Consider the following 14533-nt stretch of genomic DNA (forward strand, 5'->3'; position numbering starts at 1 on the left):
TTGCCAAAGGTGGCCATTCACCCCATGCCTCAATTTCCCATCTCTACAATAAGATACTCTTATGTCCATGATCTGTTTCACAAAGGTGTCTTGACATTGAGTCAGGGAACGGTTCTCTGGACATTGTGCTCTCTTGAAGGAGGTAGCCTGAATAGATTGCCACATCCCTACACTGAGTGCTTCATGCCTAAATAAATTGGGCTGCAGCTAAATGAACTCATTTAAGGAAAAAATATTATTTGGGGCTGAGCAGAAAGCTTCCTGGGAAAGTTTCTGGGGCATCTCATTCCTGAGTCTTGACTACAAACTGCCCCAGTCCAAATTCTCTTGCCTTTTCCTTTCTTTGCTCCTAGTGTGAAACGCAGCAACTGCTACATGGTCTGGGGTGGGGATATCGTGGCCAGTTCCCAGAGATCAAATCGGAGCAACGTGGACCTGGAGATCGGCTGTCTCGTGGATCTGGCAATGGGCATGTTGTCCTTCTCAGCCAATGGAAAAGAACTGGGCACCTGCTACCAGGTAAGGGTGGCTTCTGGGGCTAAAACAGTGGTATCCCAGGCCTGGTGTTTATGACTATGTTCCTTGTTTTCTGTACTCAGCATTCCTGCCTCTGTGTGTCTAGCTGATGAGCCCACGTGGGCCATGGGCCACTTAGGACAGCAAATAAGAACAAAGTTACTTCATTGTGTGCAGTGAAAAAAGGGCTGGACAATCATAGTTACTGGTGGATCCAGTATGCCAGTTATCTTTCTAAAGGATGAAGAGGCTTCTCCTTGGTGTTGGGCTGTAAGATGTTATTCATTTATTTCATAAATATTTCTTGCGCATCCTTATCTATTACCCACACTATATAAAAGACGTAAAAGATGAACAGAAATACTTCTCACACTAAGAGACTTCTGTACTCAAAATAGAAACCTATAAAAAGGAATGAATTTGCCAGGAAGTATTCCTTTTGCAAAGAGGTTATCCCCATTTCTTATGACCATGTTATAGGATGCTTTAAAAATACGTTTATGTAAATAATGTGTTTCCTCATTTCCGGGACTGTTAACTTCCATACTGCTGCTCAGGAAGACCATCCATCACACACACATGTAGGTTTACCTGTTCATTAAGGATAAATCTTGATTTTTTTTAAGGAAAAAGAGTTTTAACAGGCCAGACATGGAGGCTCCCACCTGTAGTTCCAGCACCTTGTGGAGGCCGAGGCAGACAGATCACTTGAGCTCAGGAGTTGAAGACCAGCTTGGGCAACATAGTGGACCCTCGGCTTTACAAAAAATACAAATATTAGCTGGGTATGGTGACACACACCTAGAGTCTCAGCTACTCAGGAGGCTAAGAGAATCACTTAACTCTGGGGAAGTCAAGGCTGCAGTGAGCCGTGATTGTTCCACTGCACTCCAGCCTGGGCAACTGAGTGAGACCCTGTCTTAAAAAAAAAAGTGAACGAATGAATGAATTTCATGAATAGAAAGAGAAGAATGTTGGATACATAGCTCAAGAAGCATTATGGAGATAGGGCAGCATAAAGTGTGCTTGAGGATCAGTGGACAGCATCGTATGGGGCTCTTACAGTTATTGGCAGGAAATTTATTTGGAAAGCTAGGGAGGTATAGATAGGAAATGGGGAGACATTGAAGGTTTCTGAGCAGGAGAGTGGCATGCAGTATTTAAGGAGTCCAGTAGTTTTTCAGTGTCACCAGTTTGCCTAACTACAGCAAATTAAAAATATCCTGCTAGCAGGTACATGGATAAAACCCCTGATTCTTAAATCAGCCTCAGGTTACAGCCTCCAGGCTGAAAAGCCTCTTGGCAGCCAGTTCTCTGGCCTGTGGTTGGAGAGATGGGGTAAGATAGAGAGCAGACAGAGTAGCCATCTCCCATGACGTTCATTGACTAAGAACAGATGGACCAGCTCTTCCTGGGGGGAGGGAACAGCCTGCTGGTATAGAGGCAGCCACCTTGTCTCTCCAGCACCTCCTGCAGTGCATGACACCCTCTGCACCTCCTCCTCTTCCTGGGAGAAAGTGGAATCATCGCCACTTGGCGCACTCACTTCAGCAGCTGGGGCCCAACCAGCCACTTCCAGAAAGATGCACTTGCAAAGCCAGGCTTTGAGGCAGAAAGTAAAGTATCATTCTTCTAGTAGGTTTTCGTGATTCTATCTCCTCCGCCCCCAAAATCCCCTGAGAAATATTTTATATACATTCCTGCTGTCCTTCAGAATCCGTTAGCTTTTTCCCATTAACTTTAGAAATGAGTTTAACTGAGGGGTCCTCCCTGAGCTGCAGAGAACGCTAAAGCATCTCATATCTTTTAAGACTAGTTGATCTTTGGAGGTTCAAAAAAATAATAATTTTCTTTTCCTTTTTTTTTTTTTTGACGGAGTTTCGCTCTTGTTACCCAGGCTGGAGTGCAATGGCGCGATCTCAGCTCACCGCAACCTCCGCCTCCTGGGTTCAGGCAATTCTCCTGCCTCAGCCTCCTGAGTAGCTGGGATTACAGGCACGCGCCGCCATGCCCAGCTAATTTTTTGTATTTTGATTAAAGACGGGGTTTCACCATGTTGACCAGGATGGTCTCGATCTCTTGACCTCGTGATCCACCCGCCTCGGCCTCCCAAAGTGCTGGGATTACAGGCTTGAGCCACCACGCCCGGCCTAAAAAATAATTTTCTAAAATGGTATTTGCACCTGCAGTGACTTCCTTCCTCAGGGAAGAGCCCATGATGTTGAAGAGGAGGGCACTGGCAGCTTTAGCCCACTTTTCACCACCCTTCCTGGGTGACAGGCTGGTCAGTTGTCTTCTTTCAGCTGGGTGCTGGTATCCACCTTCTGGAGAGCCTTCTTCCACCCCTTGCATAGAAATCCTGACGACCCTGATCAGCAGTCCTAGTCCTGACTCTTGTCCTAAAGAATGCTGCTGCAAGGGAAACAGTGTCAGGGACCTGGGAGGCTCACACCCAGCCAGCCCCCTTCGTATTCCAGGAGAGACAGTACCATGTCCTGCCATGCTTCTGGTCCCTGACAGTGGGGTCGTTGTTATTCCGCAGCTGTAGCCATTTTCATTTTTCAATTATCTCAAGAGGAACAGGCCAGCAATATTTATACCCTGGCTTTCAGACTCAGAAAGGACTAGAAACCAAAATAATGAGAGAAGGAGTCTCTCAAACAATGTTTCTAGATCTCCCCATTAAATAGTGATAAGCAATTTGAACATATTTTTCTGTCCCACTTAATACAATCAGTGGAGAAATGAGAAATAAAATCTACATTCAAGAGATACTCCTCAGTGATTGCCACTCCAGGCACACCAGTCCGAGACAGAGGCTGCTGTGAGATTTGGATTTACAAGAAGGGTTAGCTTTCAGTTCAGGCCAGTTCCTATGCCGTGACCTTCACATATGATTAGAAAAAGAATATCCATTATTGGAAGGACACAACAGATCAGCCAGTGATGAAAGGTGCTTCAAATACAAAAGGGAAAATGTCAGTGGCACACCAGGTCAGTGCTAAATCTGGGCTGACTGCCCAATCAATCCATGGGCATGTAAGTTGCTCATTTAGAAGGTAAGCTCCCGGAGGGCAGAGGCCCTCTCCTGTGCTCATGATCGCCTCCCCATGCATGAAACAATACCTGGCACCTAGTGAATGCTCACTGAGTGTGTGTTGCCAGACTGACCTATGGCTGGGAAATTCCCTTGCAGTTATTTTTATTGTTTGCTAACAAGTTACCACAAAATTCAGCAGCTTAAAACAGCACACACATTTATTATTTCAGTATTCTGCAAGCTTGAATAGGTACTCAGGTTCTCGCCAGGCCAAACACAAGGTGTCCATTTGGCTGAACCAGGCTCATGTGGAGGTTCTAAGATGAATCCACTTCTGAGCTCATTCAAGCTGTTGGCAGTTCTTTGAGATCATGGGTCTGAGGTCAGAGATTCCGAAGCCCCTCCTTTCTTGCTCACTGTCAGCCAGGGCCACTCTCAGCTCCCAGAGGGTACCCACATTCCTTTACACATGTCCCCCGCCATTTCAAAACCAACAAGGGCGCATCCAGTTTTTCCCTGATTTACCCTTCTTCCTCCAGCAGGAAATCTCCTGCTTTTAGAAGGCTCATGCAATTTGAAAAAGCCAACAAGGTCTCCCTATCTTAAGGCCATCTGGTGGGAGCCTTACTTACTTTTGCAGAATGCCTTTTGCCATGCAACATAGTGTGATCATAAGAGTAACTCCAGGGGTTTAGGGGCCTTCTAGAATCCTGCTTACCATACCACCAATTGCCCATTTTTATCCTCATATGCAGCTTCATGAGCCCACACTGTGTTTTCTTCTGTCAGTGATTGAAGAGAAATTTCCTTTGTTTATCATGTGGGAGTACACTCTGCATGGTGGAAAATAAACCGATCCCAGGAACATCCTAAATGCTCTCAAAGTACCTACTTTCTGCAGGGAGGGTTGAGAAAAGACCTGGAGTTTGAGCAGTTTATGAGGTTTTCAGGAACCAGTCGTGAGGCACCTGAAAATTAAACTCCCTCTTCAAGGTATGGCTCCCTATGCTGGCGTGATTTAGTTCAGCCAAGGAAGCCTTTGACTGAATGCATTTATCTCTCCCTGTTAGCACAGACGTGTGGGTTTCCTGCTGGTCCAAATGAAGTTTTCTCTGCCACAGGAGCTCTTCTTCCTTAAGTTAGCAGTAACTTGAGGGCTACAAGTTGTTCTAGAGTTCACATATTGGGCATTTAAGAAATCTGGGAGCCAGCCCAGGGATGACTCCTACCTTACAGCTAAAGTCAGAACAATATCAAATCAGAATTTCCTGTTCGTGTCTCTCATTACCATAAACTCAGGGTCTGGCACAAAGCAAGTATGTAATAGATACTAAATATCTGTTGATCATCCTTGACAGAGCTTATTTCAGGCATAGCCAGGCAGTACTAGCAGTCTGCTCCAATATTATGGTTTTACGGGCACTTATCTCTTCATATCATCCATGGGTACTTGAAACATCCAGTATAAACCAACTATTTTGACCTGAAATGCCAGCCCACTTTTGTGTTCTAGAAGGACCATATACTGGGTGAAAGTCTGGGATTTAACCAGTGTAGCCTGTTTTATCATGAACAAATGATAGCACTAAATCATGGAATCTTCTAAGTCACAGCCATAGAAATGTGTATTTTTGTAAATCTTATGTCTAAATGCATTGAGGAAGTTCACTATTTAAAGAAAACCTATGACAGTTACTTTGACAGAAAGAAAACTCATTGTACGAATTTTCTGTTGCTACATTAAAAATGACTATAAATTTAGCAGCTTAAAATGACATGTATTTATTATCCCATGATTTCTGTGGATCAGGAGTGTGGCCACAGTGTAACTGAGTCCTCAGCTCTCACAAGTCTCCCACAAGGAGACAGTTAAGGTGTCAGCCAGGATGCATTCTTTTCTAGAGCTCAGTATCCTCTTCCATGCTTATGTGCTTGTTGGCAGAATTGAGTTGCTAGGGTTTGCAGAACTGAAGTCCTGTTTTTGTCCTGGCTGCAGCCAGGGGCCACTCTCCCCACCTTCCACCCCCAAGAATTCCTTGTTTTGTGGCCCTCTCATAAGCTCTCTAACAGTACAGCTGCTCATATCTCCAAGGTCAACTGGAGAAGCTTTCTCTCCAGTCCACCAAGATGAAGTTTTACATAAAATAATCTAGGAAGTGGCAGGTCCTTCAATTTTGCCGTTCTATTTGCTGGAAACAAGACACAAGTTCTAGGGGAATGATGACATACCAGGGTCACCTTAGGGTATGTCCACCACATCTGCCATCCCCTCATTTGTAGATGGGGGGAGTTGCAAGAATTTCCTTATGTCTACATTTGCTTCAAACTAAAAGGCTTCAATTGGTGGAATTAAAGTCCCAGTGTGTGAGTAGACTTTATGAAGTCTTCCATCGTCCTCCAGTGACTCTCCCTTGAAAACACTTTAGTAATAGGGAATTCAGAGGAATTCAAATTTTAAAATGACACCTGGAGTTCTTGATGTGGTGCATTGATAAATCCACATGCTTCATCTAAGTGGCAGCTGGAGCACGATTAGTGAATCCCAAATACACCAACATAAGAATTGGAATGGTGAAGAATGAGAAAAGGGTGGAGAGGGGTCCAGAGGAACCCGGGGAGAATGAGGGATTTGAGAGGGAGACGGTGTCCTTTTGTTATTCCAGTGAGGGACCTCACAGTCTTTGCCTTTAGAACAGTGTTTCTGAATCAGGGGTGCTTTTGCCCTTCATAGAACATTTGGCAACGTTGATTGTCAACATTGTTGGTTGTCATGACTGTGGTGGGGGCAAAGAGTGCTGCTGATGTGCAGCAGGCAGAGGGCAGGGATGCCATTCAATATCCTACAGGGCATGGGATGGCTTCCACAACAAAGGGCTACCTGGCCCAAAATGTTGGCAGTACTAAAGATGAGAAACCCTACCATGGAATCTCCCTGGGCTTGCTTGACTGATGTCGATTTGCCTGAGTCACCACCCTGCCCCTGTTAACGTCTGCTATAGGCACGTGTGGAGAATGATGGTGCTGCCCATGTACCACATGTCTCTGGGCTCTGTGAAGAGCAAGCACATCACAATGTTGAGTGACTCAACAGGTAGGTGGAAAGCTAACTCCCTGCCTTTGGTACCACCTACCTGTCCTGCTGTGCACTGCGGGAAGCTACTGGCTATTGGTATCTGAGAGAAAAAGTGAAAGGACCTGAAATTATTCAGCCCCAAGTAGAGAGAGTGTGTAAGGTGTGGAATCGTGACAATCTCCACTGGTAGACACCTGGTCTCTGGGAATTTCTGAGCAGAGAAGAATGACCAGATAGCTCGCAGTCATTGGAATGAGACCAAAACACTCAATGGCTGAGCCAGCTGTGATGTTTGCCCAGCTCTGGGCAAAGCTTTCCATTTTGTTTTGATTTCCAGGTGGAGCCTAATACCAAAGTGTTTCCAGCAGTTTTCCTGCAACCTACAAGTACTTCTTTGTTTCAGTTTGAACTTGGAAAGCTGAAGGTATTTATCTGTCCTCTCACCTAATGGCCATGACAAGAGAAAGTATCACTAACCATTAGGGGAAAATCCCAGGCCTCAGGAGACAGGAGAAGCCCTCTCAATTTTCATAAACCCCCACCCCAGGCTCTGCCCTTACCCCTGGAATTCAGATGATAGAACATGCATTCTTATCTTCCCCTTTTCCCACCTACTTTGGGTGCTGAAAGAATCAATTAATGCTCATATAAGCCATTATTTGAAGTGCTAGTTAATGCCAGCAAAGCCCTTAGATGTCCCTGAATACATTTGTTCCTCTTTATACTGACCATATTGGTTAAAATGGCTGGGTGCATCATCCACCAACCACGTGTTTCTTTTCTAATGCCTTTCCTATGTGCCCCAGAATGCAATGCCCCTGTCGGCGGCCATATTCAAGAGTGAAGAGAAGAACCCAATCCCACAGTGTCCGCCTCGGCTGGATGTCCAAACCATCCAGCCCGTGCTCTGGAGCCGCATGCCCAACAGCTTCCTGAAAGTGGAGACTGAGCGGGTGAGCGAGCGCCACGGCTGGCTGGTGCAGTGCCTGGAGCCACTGCAGATGATGGCACTCCACATCCCCGAGGAGAACAGGTACCAGAGAGGCCCACAAATGAAGGGGCCGGCCTGGGGGGCAGGTGAGGCAGAGGCAAGCAGGCCCAGAAGGGAACCAGCAGCGTCTGTATTAAATCCTGCTCAGTCCCAGGATGACTTGATTTCCCCAGTGCCTCAGTTTCTATTTGTTCCACTTTCGCTGCTCACTCAGAAACAGCAGGAAACACACTATGAGGTGCCTGTCATGGCGCCTTCCTTGCAGCTCCTAGAGCCTGGGATCAAGGAACAGTTCCATGCCTTTCATTAAAAACCAGATTACCTTGAAGTATGCATCATTTATGACAGGAAGGGGAAGACCAAGACATCCTAGCTTGACTTAGAGAATCGGGAATTGGGCTCCTGGTTTCCCCTTGCTAAGAGGTACTCTTGAATGATGGTTGGGGTTCAATCCCATTGCTATCTCTTTCTGGCTTTGTGGCCTTGGGTACATTACTTGTGCACTCTGAACATTTGTTTCTTTATCTACACAGTGAGAGAAATGTCCACCCAAAGGGTTTCTGAGAGAAAAAAAATGAGACCGTATAGATATAATTGGGTACACTTTCTGTACATAGTAAGAAATAAATTTATTGTTACAGTATTACCATCCCTTGACCACTTTGAATAGAAAAGCAGAGTAATGTGAAAAGGTGGAGTTATTTGACGCCTGTATAGGTCCCATTTAAGTGTCCCATTGGGTCACGTGCAGCAGGGCAGGCCACTGCAGGAAAGGGGCAGAAAAGACCAGAAGCCCAGCTAAGTCAGTTCTGCAGGGTACTCAGATCCACAATGAGGCGTGAGACAAAAATGGAAAATCTAAGCAGAGATTAGAGCCCAAGCCCTGGACCCACACAAACAAGGGAGCAACATGCAAATAGACCTCTAAGACAGGAAGGAAAAGCAAACTGGGTTATGGTAGCTGGGTTCAGGTTGGAAGCTGTTTCCTCTCTGGACAGGAGTGCAGGTGTGTTTGTTTTCAGGTTGCTGAGGGGAATACCCCATGGATAGTGGTAGATTGGACGTTATGCAAATGATATAGATCAGTGGTCCCAAGCCTTTTGGCACCAGGAACTGGCTTCATGGAAGACAGTTTTTCCACAGCCAGTGGTGGGGTGAGGCTGAAGGAGGGGGTGATGGGGATGGTTTCAGGATGAAACTGTTCCACCTCAGATCATCGGGCATTAGATCCTCATACGGAGCATTCAGCCTAGATCCCTTGCATGCACAGTTTACAATAGGTTTTACACTCCTACAAGAATCTAACACCCATCCCGGCCCATGGCCCTGGGACTGGGAACCCTTGATGTAGATGGTGGACTGACAGAAAGCATAATCTACATTTGCTGAGGAGATTTTACACGGGAAAATGCAAGATCTGCTTGGTCCTACAAGTAAGACGACCAAGTCATCTCTCTCATATACGTGAATGTTTTCTGTTTGGGAATTTGGGTTTTTTTCCTAATAATGAGGACTTTTATATTTGGCAAACCAGTGTCTTGCAGGCTTTTGAGAGCCTTGTAGTTAAATATGGTGGAGTACTAGGAAATGGAATATGGACCAGAGCTGACAGAGGCATGATAAACCATAAGAGGAACTGTTGCAGAGACCCCTCCTTCCTTCCACACACTCTGCCTTTGTTGGGCTGGGTAAAATTGCTGGATTCTGATGGGTTCTTCTCCCCATGGTGTGGCTGACTGCTTGTCCTATCCTCAGGTGTGTGGATATCCTGGAGCTCTGTGAGCAGGAGGACCTGATGTGCTTCCATTACCACACGCTGAGACTCTACAGTGCGGTGTGCGCCCTGGGAAACAGCCGCGTGGCCTACGCCCTATGCAGCCACGTGGACCTCTCCCAGCTCTTCCATGCCATTGACAACAAGTACCTCCCCGGCCTCCTTCGATCTGGTTTCTATGACCTCCTCATCAGCATCCACCTGGCCAACGCCAAGGAAAGGAAGCTGATGATGAAGAATGAGTACATCATCCCCATTACCAGCACTACCAGGAACATCCGCCTCTTCCCAGATGAGTCCAAGAGGCACGGACTGCCTGGGGTGGGCCTCAGAACATGTCTCAAGCCCGGATTCAGGTTTTCCACCCCTTGCTTTGTCATGACTGGTGAGGAGCACCAAAAGCAGAGCCCTGAGATTCCCTTGGAGAGTCTCAGGACTAAGGCTCTGAGTATGCTGACAGAGGCGGTGCAGTGCAGCGGGGCACACATCCGAGACCCCGTGGGGGGTTCTGTGGAGTTCCAGTTTGTGCCTGTGCTGAAACTCATTGGAACACTGCTGGTGATGGGGGTGTTTGATGATGATGATGTTCGGCAGATCCTCCTCCTGGTTGATCCCTCTGTGTTTGGGGAGCATAGTGCAGAGACAGAGGAGGGGGCAGAAAAGGAGGAAGTGACCCAGGTGGAGGAGAAGGCCGTGGAGGCTGGGGAGAAGGCCAGCAAGGAGGCTCCTGTCAAAGGCTTGTTGCAGACTCGATTACCTGAGTCGGTCAAGCTCCAGGTAAGCTGCAGATAGTTAAGTGGAGGCAGGTTAATAGAATTTCTGCTTTGATAAAAATATCAGGAACACACTGAGGATTAAAGGAGATAAGGCGTGTCAAGTTCTCAGCATCGTGTCTGGCCAAGAGTGCTTGATGATTACGGTGCTTGCTGTTGAGTAAGTTCTAACAGTGATAAGATTAGTAATAATATCAATCCAAAATAACTGATTCCAGAAAAATAGTGCAATGAATACAGAATGAAAGATGGAGAGGAGGACCAACGCCGCCACTTTCCATCCTCTAGGACTGGAAAATTTCAGGAAGGGAGGCAGCACTCACAGGCATGATCTGGAGCTAGTTTTTCTACTGAACTTCCTGGGAAAATATTTTCTTAGAAATACCATTCTCTCTCTCCACCGATACATTTCCTCTGTCTTTAATGAGCTTAGTTTTCTGTTACTGCGTTCTCCTTAATGGTGAAGATTGGAGTGACAGCTCTATGTCTACTGCGTAACAATTCAATTGCCAATTGCTTTAATTGTCTAAGTCTCAGTGCTACTGTCTGTAAAATGGGGATGCTAGTAGCCTTACCAGTGTACACAAAGTGTTGTATATATAATACTTTTGTTGCAGATGTGTGAGCTCCTCAGCTATCTCTGTGACTGTGAGCTGCAGCACCGAGTAGAGGCCATTGTGGCATTTGGTGACATTTATGTCTCCAAGCTGCAGGCAAATCAGAAGTTCCGCTACAACGAGCTTATGCAGGCCCTGAACATGTCTGCAGCCCTGACTGCCCGGAAGACCAAGGAGTTCCGCTCGCCCCCGCAGGAGCAGGTGAGGGTCCCTTCCTGAGCCTCCATCCAGTTCCTGCGGAAGAACCTGAGACCTATGGAACAGGGCACATGAAACCTCTGTGATGTCTGGGGCAGCCTCAAGAGCTAGGGAAGATGAAAAGACCCACCGCAATACCGGGAGACAGGCCTAGTCCTGAGAGCTAAGGAATATGTGCCAGTTCTCTTGCGTAGGAAAATATCCCTTTCTAAACTGCACATGGGCCAGGGCTTCCTCCCTTCTTTCACCCTCTCCAATGCCTCCTTTACTGATCCAAAGACCAGATCACTGTTGGGATTCAATTGTCTGCTCAGCGAGGATCCACCACTCAGAAGGATTTCTGTCAACCCTTCCAGAAGTCGCTACCTGTCTATCAGACACCAACAGAATAGGGTCAACCTGCACCAACTTAACGAGAGCTGGGGCACAGTTTTCTTTGCCTAATGCGTCTAAATTCCCTCGCCAGTGGCACGACTTTCTCACAAAGCCTCTCCAGCTCCGTGGAGCCTGGAGAAGGGGACTCAGCGAGTGAGTCATCTTTGTGAATTTTTGTGTTCGTTCTTCACAGTATCCACCTTGGGATTAGCCTTACCCGATGGGAAGGGCTTCTGTAAGAACAATCAAGATCCTGGTGAAAATCTTCTAAATGAGGGAGGGACATCTTGTAGAGTAATAGCTTCCATTTTCCCCACTGCTCAGCAGCTCACTTAGACCCTGCAGGTGGGTTGGCCGCTGCTCCCTAAGTGTTCGAAAGAAAAGATAAATCTTTCAGTGAAGAACTTAGTTTCTGTTTTGAAACCAGATCTTCGGATTATACATATGTATATAGGTGTATACATCCTGGGAGGGAAATGCAAAATGTGGATAATTTTTGCATCTTCTTCCCAGGGTTCTTGCAAGGATCACATGAGATAATTTGTTTAGATTGCTTAGCATGATGCCTGTCATGGAGGAGTAAGCATATGCATATATAAAATAAGCAGCCTGTCCATAAAGTGTTGTCAGTATAGTTTCCACTATTTTATGTTAAAGGAAGAATTACAACTTCATCCAATTACTTTCCTAACCTATTTTATAGAATATAGATATTTATATTGCCTTAAAAACAAATGACCTATCTTGGCTTTTAACAATTCTCTGGACTGATACCAGCCTCGCTAATGAGCGGGTAAAGTTTATCATTCTTTTGCAAAATGAGAAAGCCCTTTGGATTGACTGGAACAGATCATTTGCGTCACACAAAATGCACAAGTGTGCTATTTTCCCGAGAATTATTCCTGAAGGCTTTACAAATGTTGTCAGGCTGCTTTTAGACTGACAATAGATCTGAACTTTCCCTATTTCACTGGGCAGATTCTGGCTGTCTCATATGTGTCTGTGAATAACAGAAGACATAATGACATGGTGATGGTAACACATGTTGGCCTCAGGTTGTGGGTGCCCGTACTCGCTCCCCCATCGCTCGCTGTGTGGGCTTCCACATGCCCTCTCTGTGTCTTTATTTAGCTGCAAAATGTGGATAATTTTTGCATCTCCCTCCCAGGGTTCTTGTGAGGATCCCATGAGATAACTGATTTAGATTGTTTAGTGTGATGCCTGTCACAGCGTAAGCGTTCTGTGTGTACTAAGCAAGCTACTATTAGTTTTAATGTTGGAGATACTAGCAGCCAAGACTGAGGTTGCCCACCCAACACTGTCCTCTCGGATCTAGCTGCTCATGGTTCTGGCTCCTAGAAAGGACAAGGTTTGCTCCCACGCTTCCTTTCCGCGTTCTGCCTCCACACCTTCTACCATTTCTTGGGCTGCCATTTAGATCCAGCGCCAGGCTAAAAACAGCTTCACAACATTTGTAAAGCCTTCAAGAGTAATTCCTGACAAAACAGCATACCTGTGCATTTGGCGTGGTGCAAAGAATCTTTTCCAGTCAATCCAAAAGGATTTCTCATTTTACATCTAGCAAAGGGATGATGAGTATGTACCCTCCTTTTGTTTTCTAAACAATCCTCTTCGCAATCATTTCAGACTCATTTCAGAAGTCTGTCACTCAAGAAATTCTTCCCTTATGTATTAGACCAGTGATTCTTCAGCAAGCAGCAGAATTATCTAAAGGGTTTAATAAAACACAGATTATCTGGTTTCACTGCTAGGGTTTCTTTTTTTGAGACAGAGTCTCGCTGTGTCACCCAGGCTGGAGCACAGTGGCACAGTCTCCGTTTACTGTAACCTCCACTTCCTGGGTTCAGGCGATTCTTGTGCCTCAGCCTCCCAAGTAGTTAAGACTACAGACATGCACCACCATGCTCAGCTAATATTTGTATTTTTAGTAGAGATGGGGATTTCCCCATGTTGGGCAGGCTGGTCTTGAACTCCTAACCTCAAGTGATCCACCTGCGTTGGCCTCCCAAAGTGTTGGGATTATAGGTGTGAGCCACTGTGCTTAGCATTACTCCTAGGGTTTCTAATTCAGTAGATCTAGGGTGAGGCCCAAGCATTTGCATTTTTAGCAAGTTTTCAGGTGATACCCATACCTCTGGTCTGGGAATAAAAAGAAGGGACCCTAGCTACTATGAGATTGAGCTGTTCCCTGCCATCCCTCCCAGAATGTTCTCTTCTGCTAGGCACCTACCCATAGAGTTCTCAACATCAGGAAGATTTAATGTCATCAGAGGATATGGTGGATTTAGATCAATCTCAGAGAATAGCAATGCAAAATTACTTAGAAAATAGGATGCCTGGAAATTAGAATTTTAAAACAGTGATATCCTTCTACAACCGTGGAGGAGAAAATAGATTTTTAAGCCCTATATCCAGAGAGTATTCAGGGAGATGAAAGAAATTGGGGGATATACCTAAGTACAAAAGAAGTTAAAACTAAGATTAGTCCAAGGGTTGCCGGCAAGTTAGCCAAGCAAAGCCAGCTGGCCTTTCACTTCCAAGAGGACTTCATTAAAAAGCATGACCTGCAACAGAAAATTGGACTGACCCGCTCAGTCCAGCTTTCTGTTTTATGTCCTACAGGCAGGGAAGCCCTGCCTCCTAAATGTTCTGCCAAAGGAAAGCTCTTTTATTAAAGAAATTAGTTTTCCAACTTGGAAACCAGATCTTCAAATCTTATTTTTATTTAATAAGGAACATATAAGTTGCTTATTACAATGATATGTTGTTGTTATACATAAAATATATATGTTGTTAATATAATGACCATAATTTTACCTCACAGAAAAACCACAAACATGTCTTTTCCCACCTGTTTTGTGGATATTTTTTTCTTACAAACAGTACCTCTACCTACTTCCAAAAAATGACTTGCAGTAAGAGCTTTGAGTAGAGTTCTTCCTAACAATGATACATAAGGTTCACGATTTAATAAGAGATTGCAAATTTTTCCAACCTAGAGATCCTAAACAGAAGGAGATTGGGGTTATCCTGGCTGATGTGTCAGAATAATTATCTCTGGTTATTTCTCTGTCATTCTATGTAAACGTAGGATTGTGGCCCTATGGGCAGAATTCAGAGATCCAGGAACCTGAATGGGAAATGAATGACAGCTT

The 14533-nt window shown here is 45.5% G+C and overlaps 1 protein-coding gene across 11 annotated transcripts in view; it reads left to right on the top strand.

Moving 5' to 3' along the window:
* The window catches only part of RYR3 (ryanodine receptor 3), a 564246-nt gene that overhangs the window by 350523 nt on the left and 199190 nt on the right, over positions 1-14533 (top strand). For 10 of the 11 annotated variants that reach the window (XM_074394143.1, XM_074394150.1, XM_074394148.1 and 7 more), the window contains 5 exons: positions 354-519; positions 6967-7053; positions 7436-7662; positions 9376-10171; positions 10785-10985. In XM_074394143.1, coding sequence (XP_074250244.1) covers positions 354-519; positions 6967-7053; positions 7436-7662; positions 9376-10171; positions 10785-10985 — 1477 coding nt within the window. The remainder of the gene's footprint in view (positions 1-353; positions 520-6966; positions 7054-7435; positions 7663-9375; positions 10172-10784; positions 10986-14533) is intronic. The other variant, XM_074394151.1, reaches the window with a different exon arrangement.

This window comes from Saimiri boliviensis, chromosome 2 (assembly GCF_048565385.1).
Source record: "Saimiri boliviensis isolate mSaiBol1 chromosome 2, mSaiBol1.pri, whole genome shotgun sequence".
Lineage (NCBI taxonomy): Eukaryota > Metazoa > Chordata > Mammalia > Primates > Cebidae > Saimiri > Saimiri boliviensis.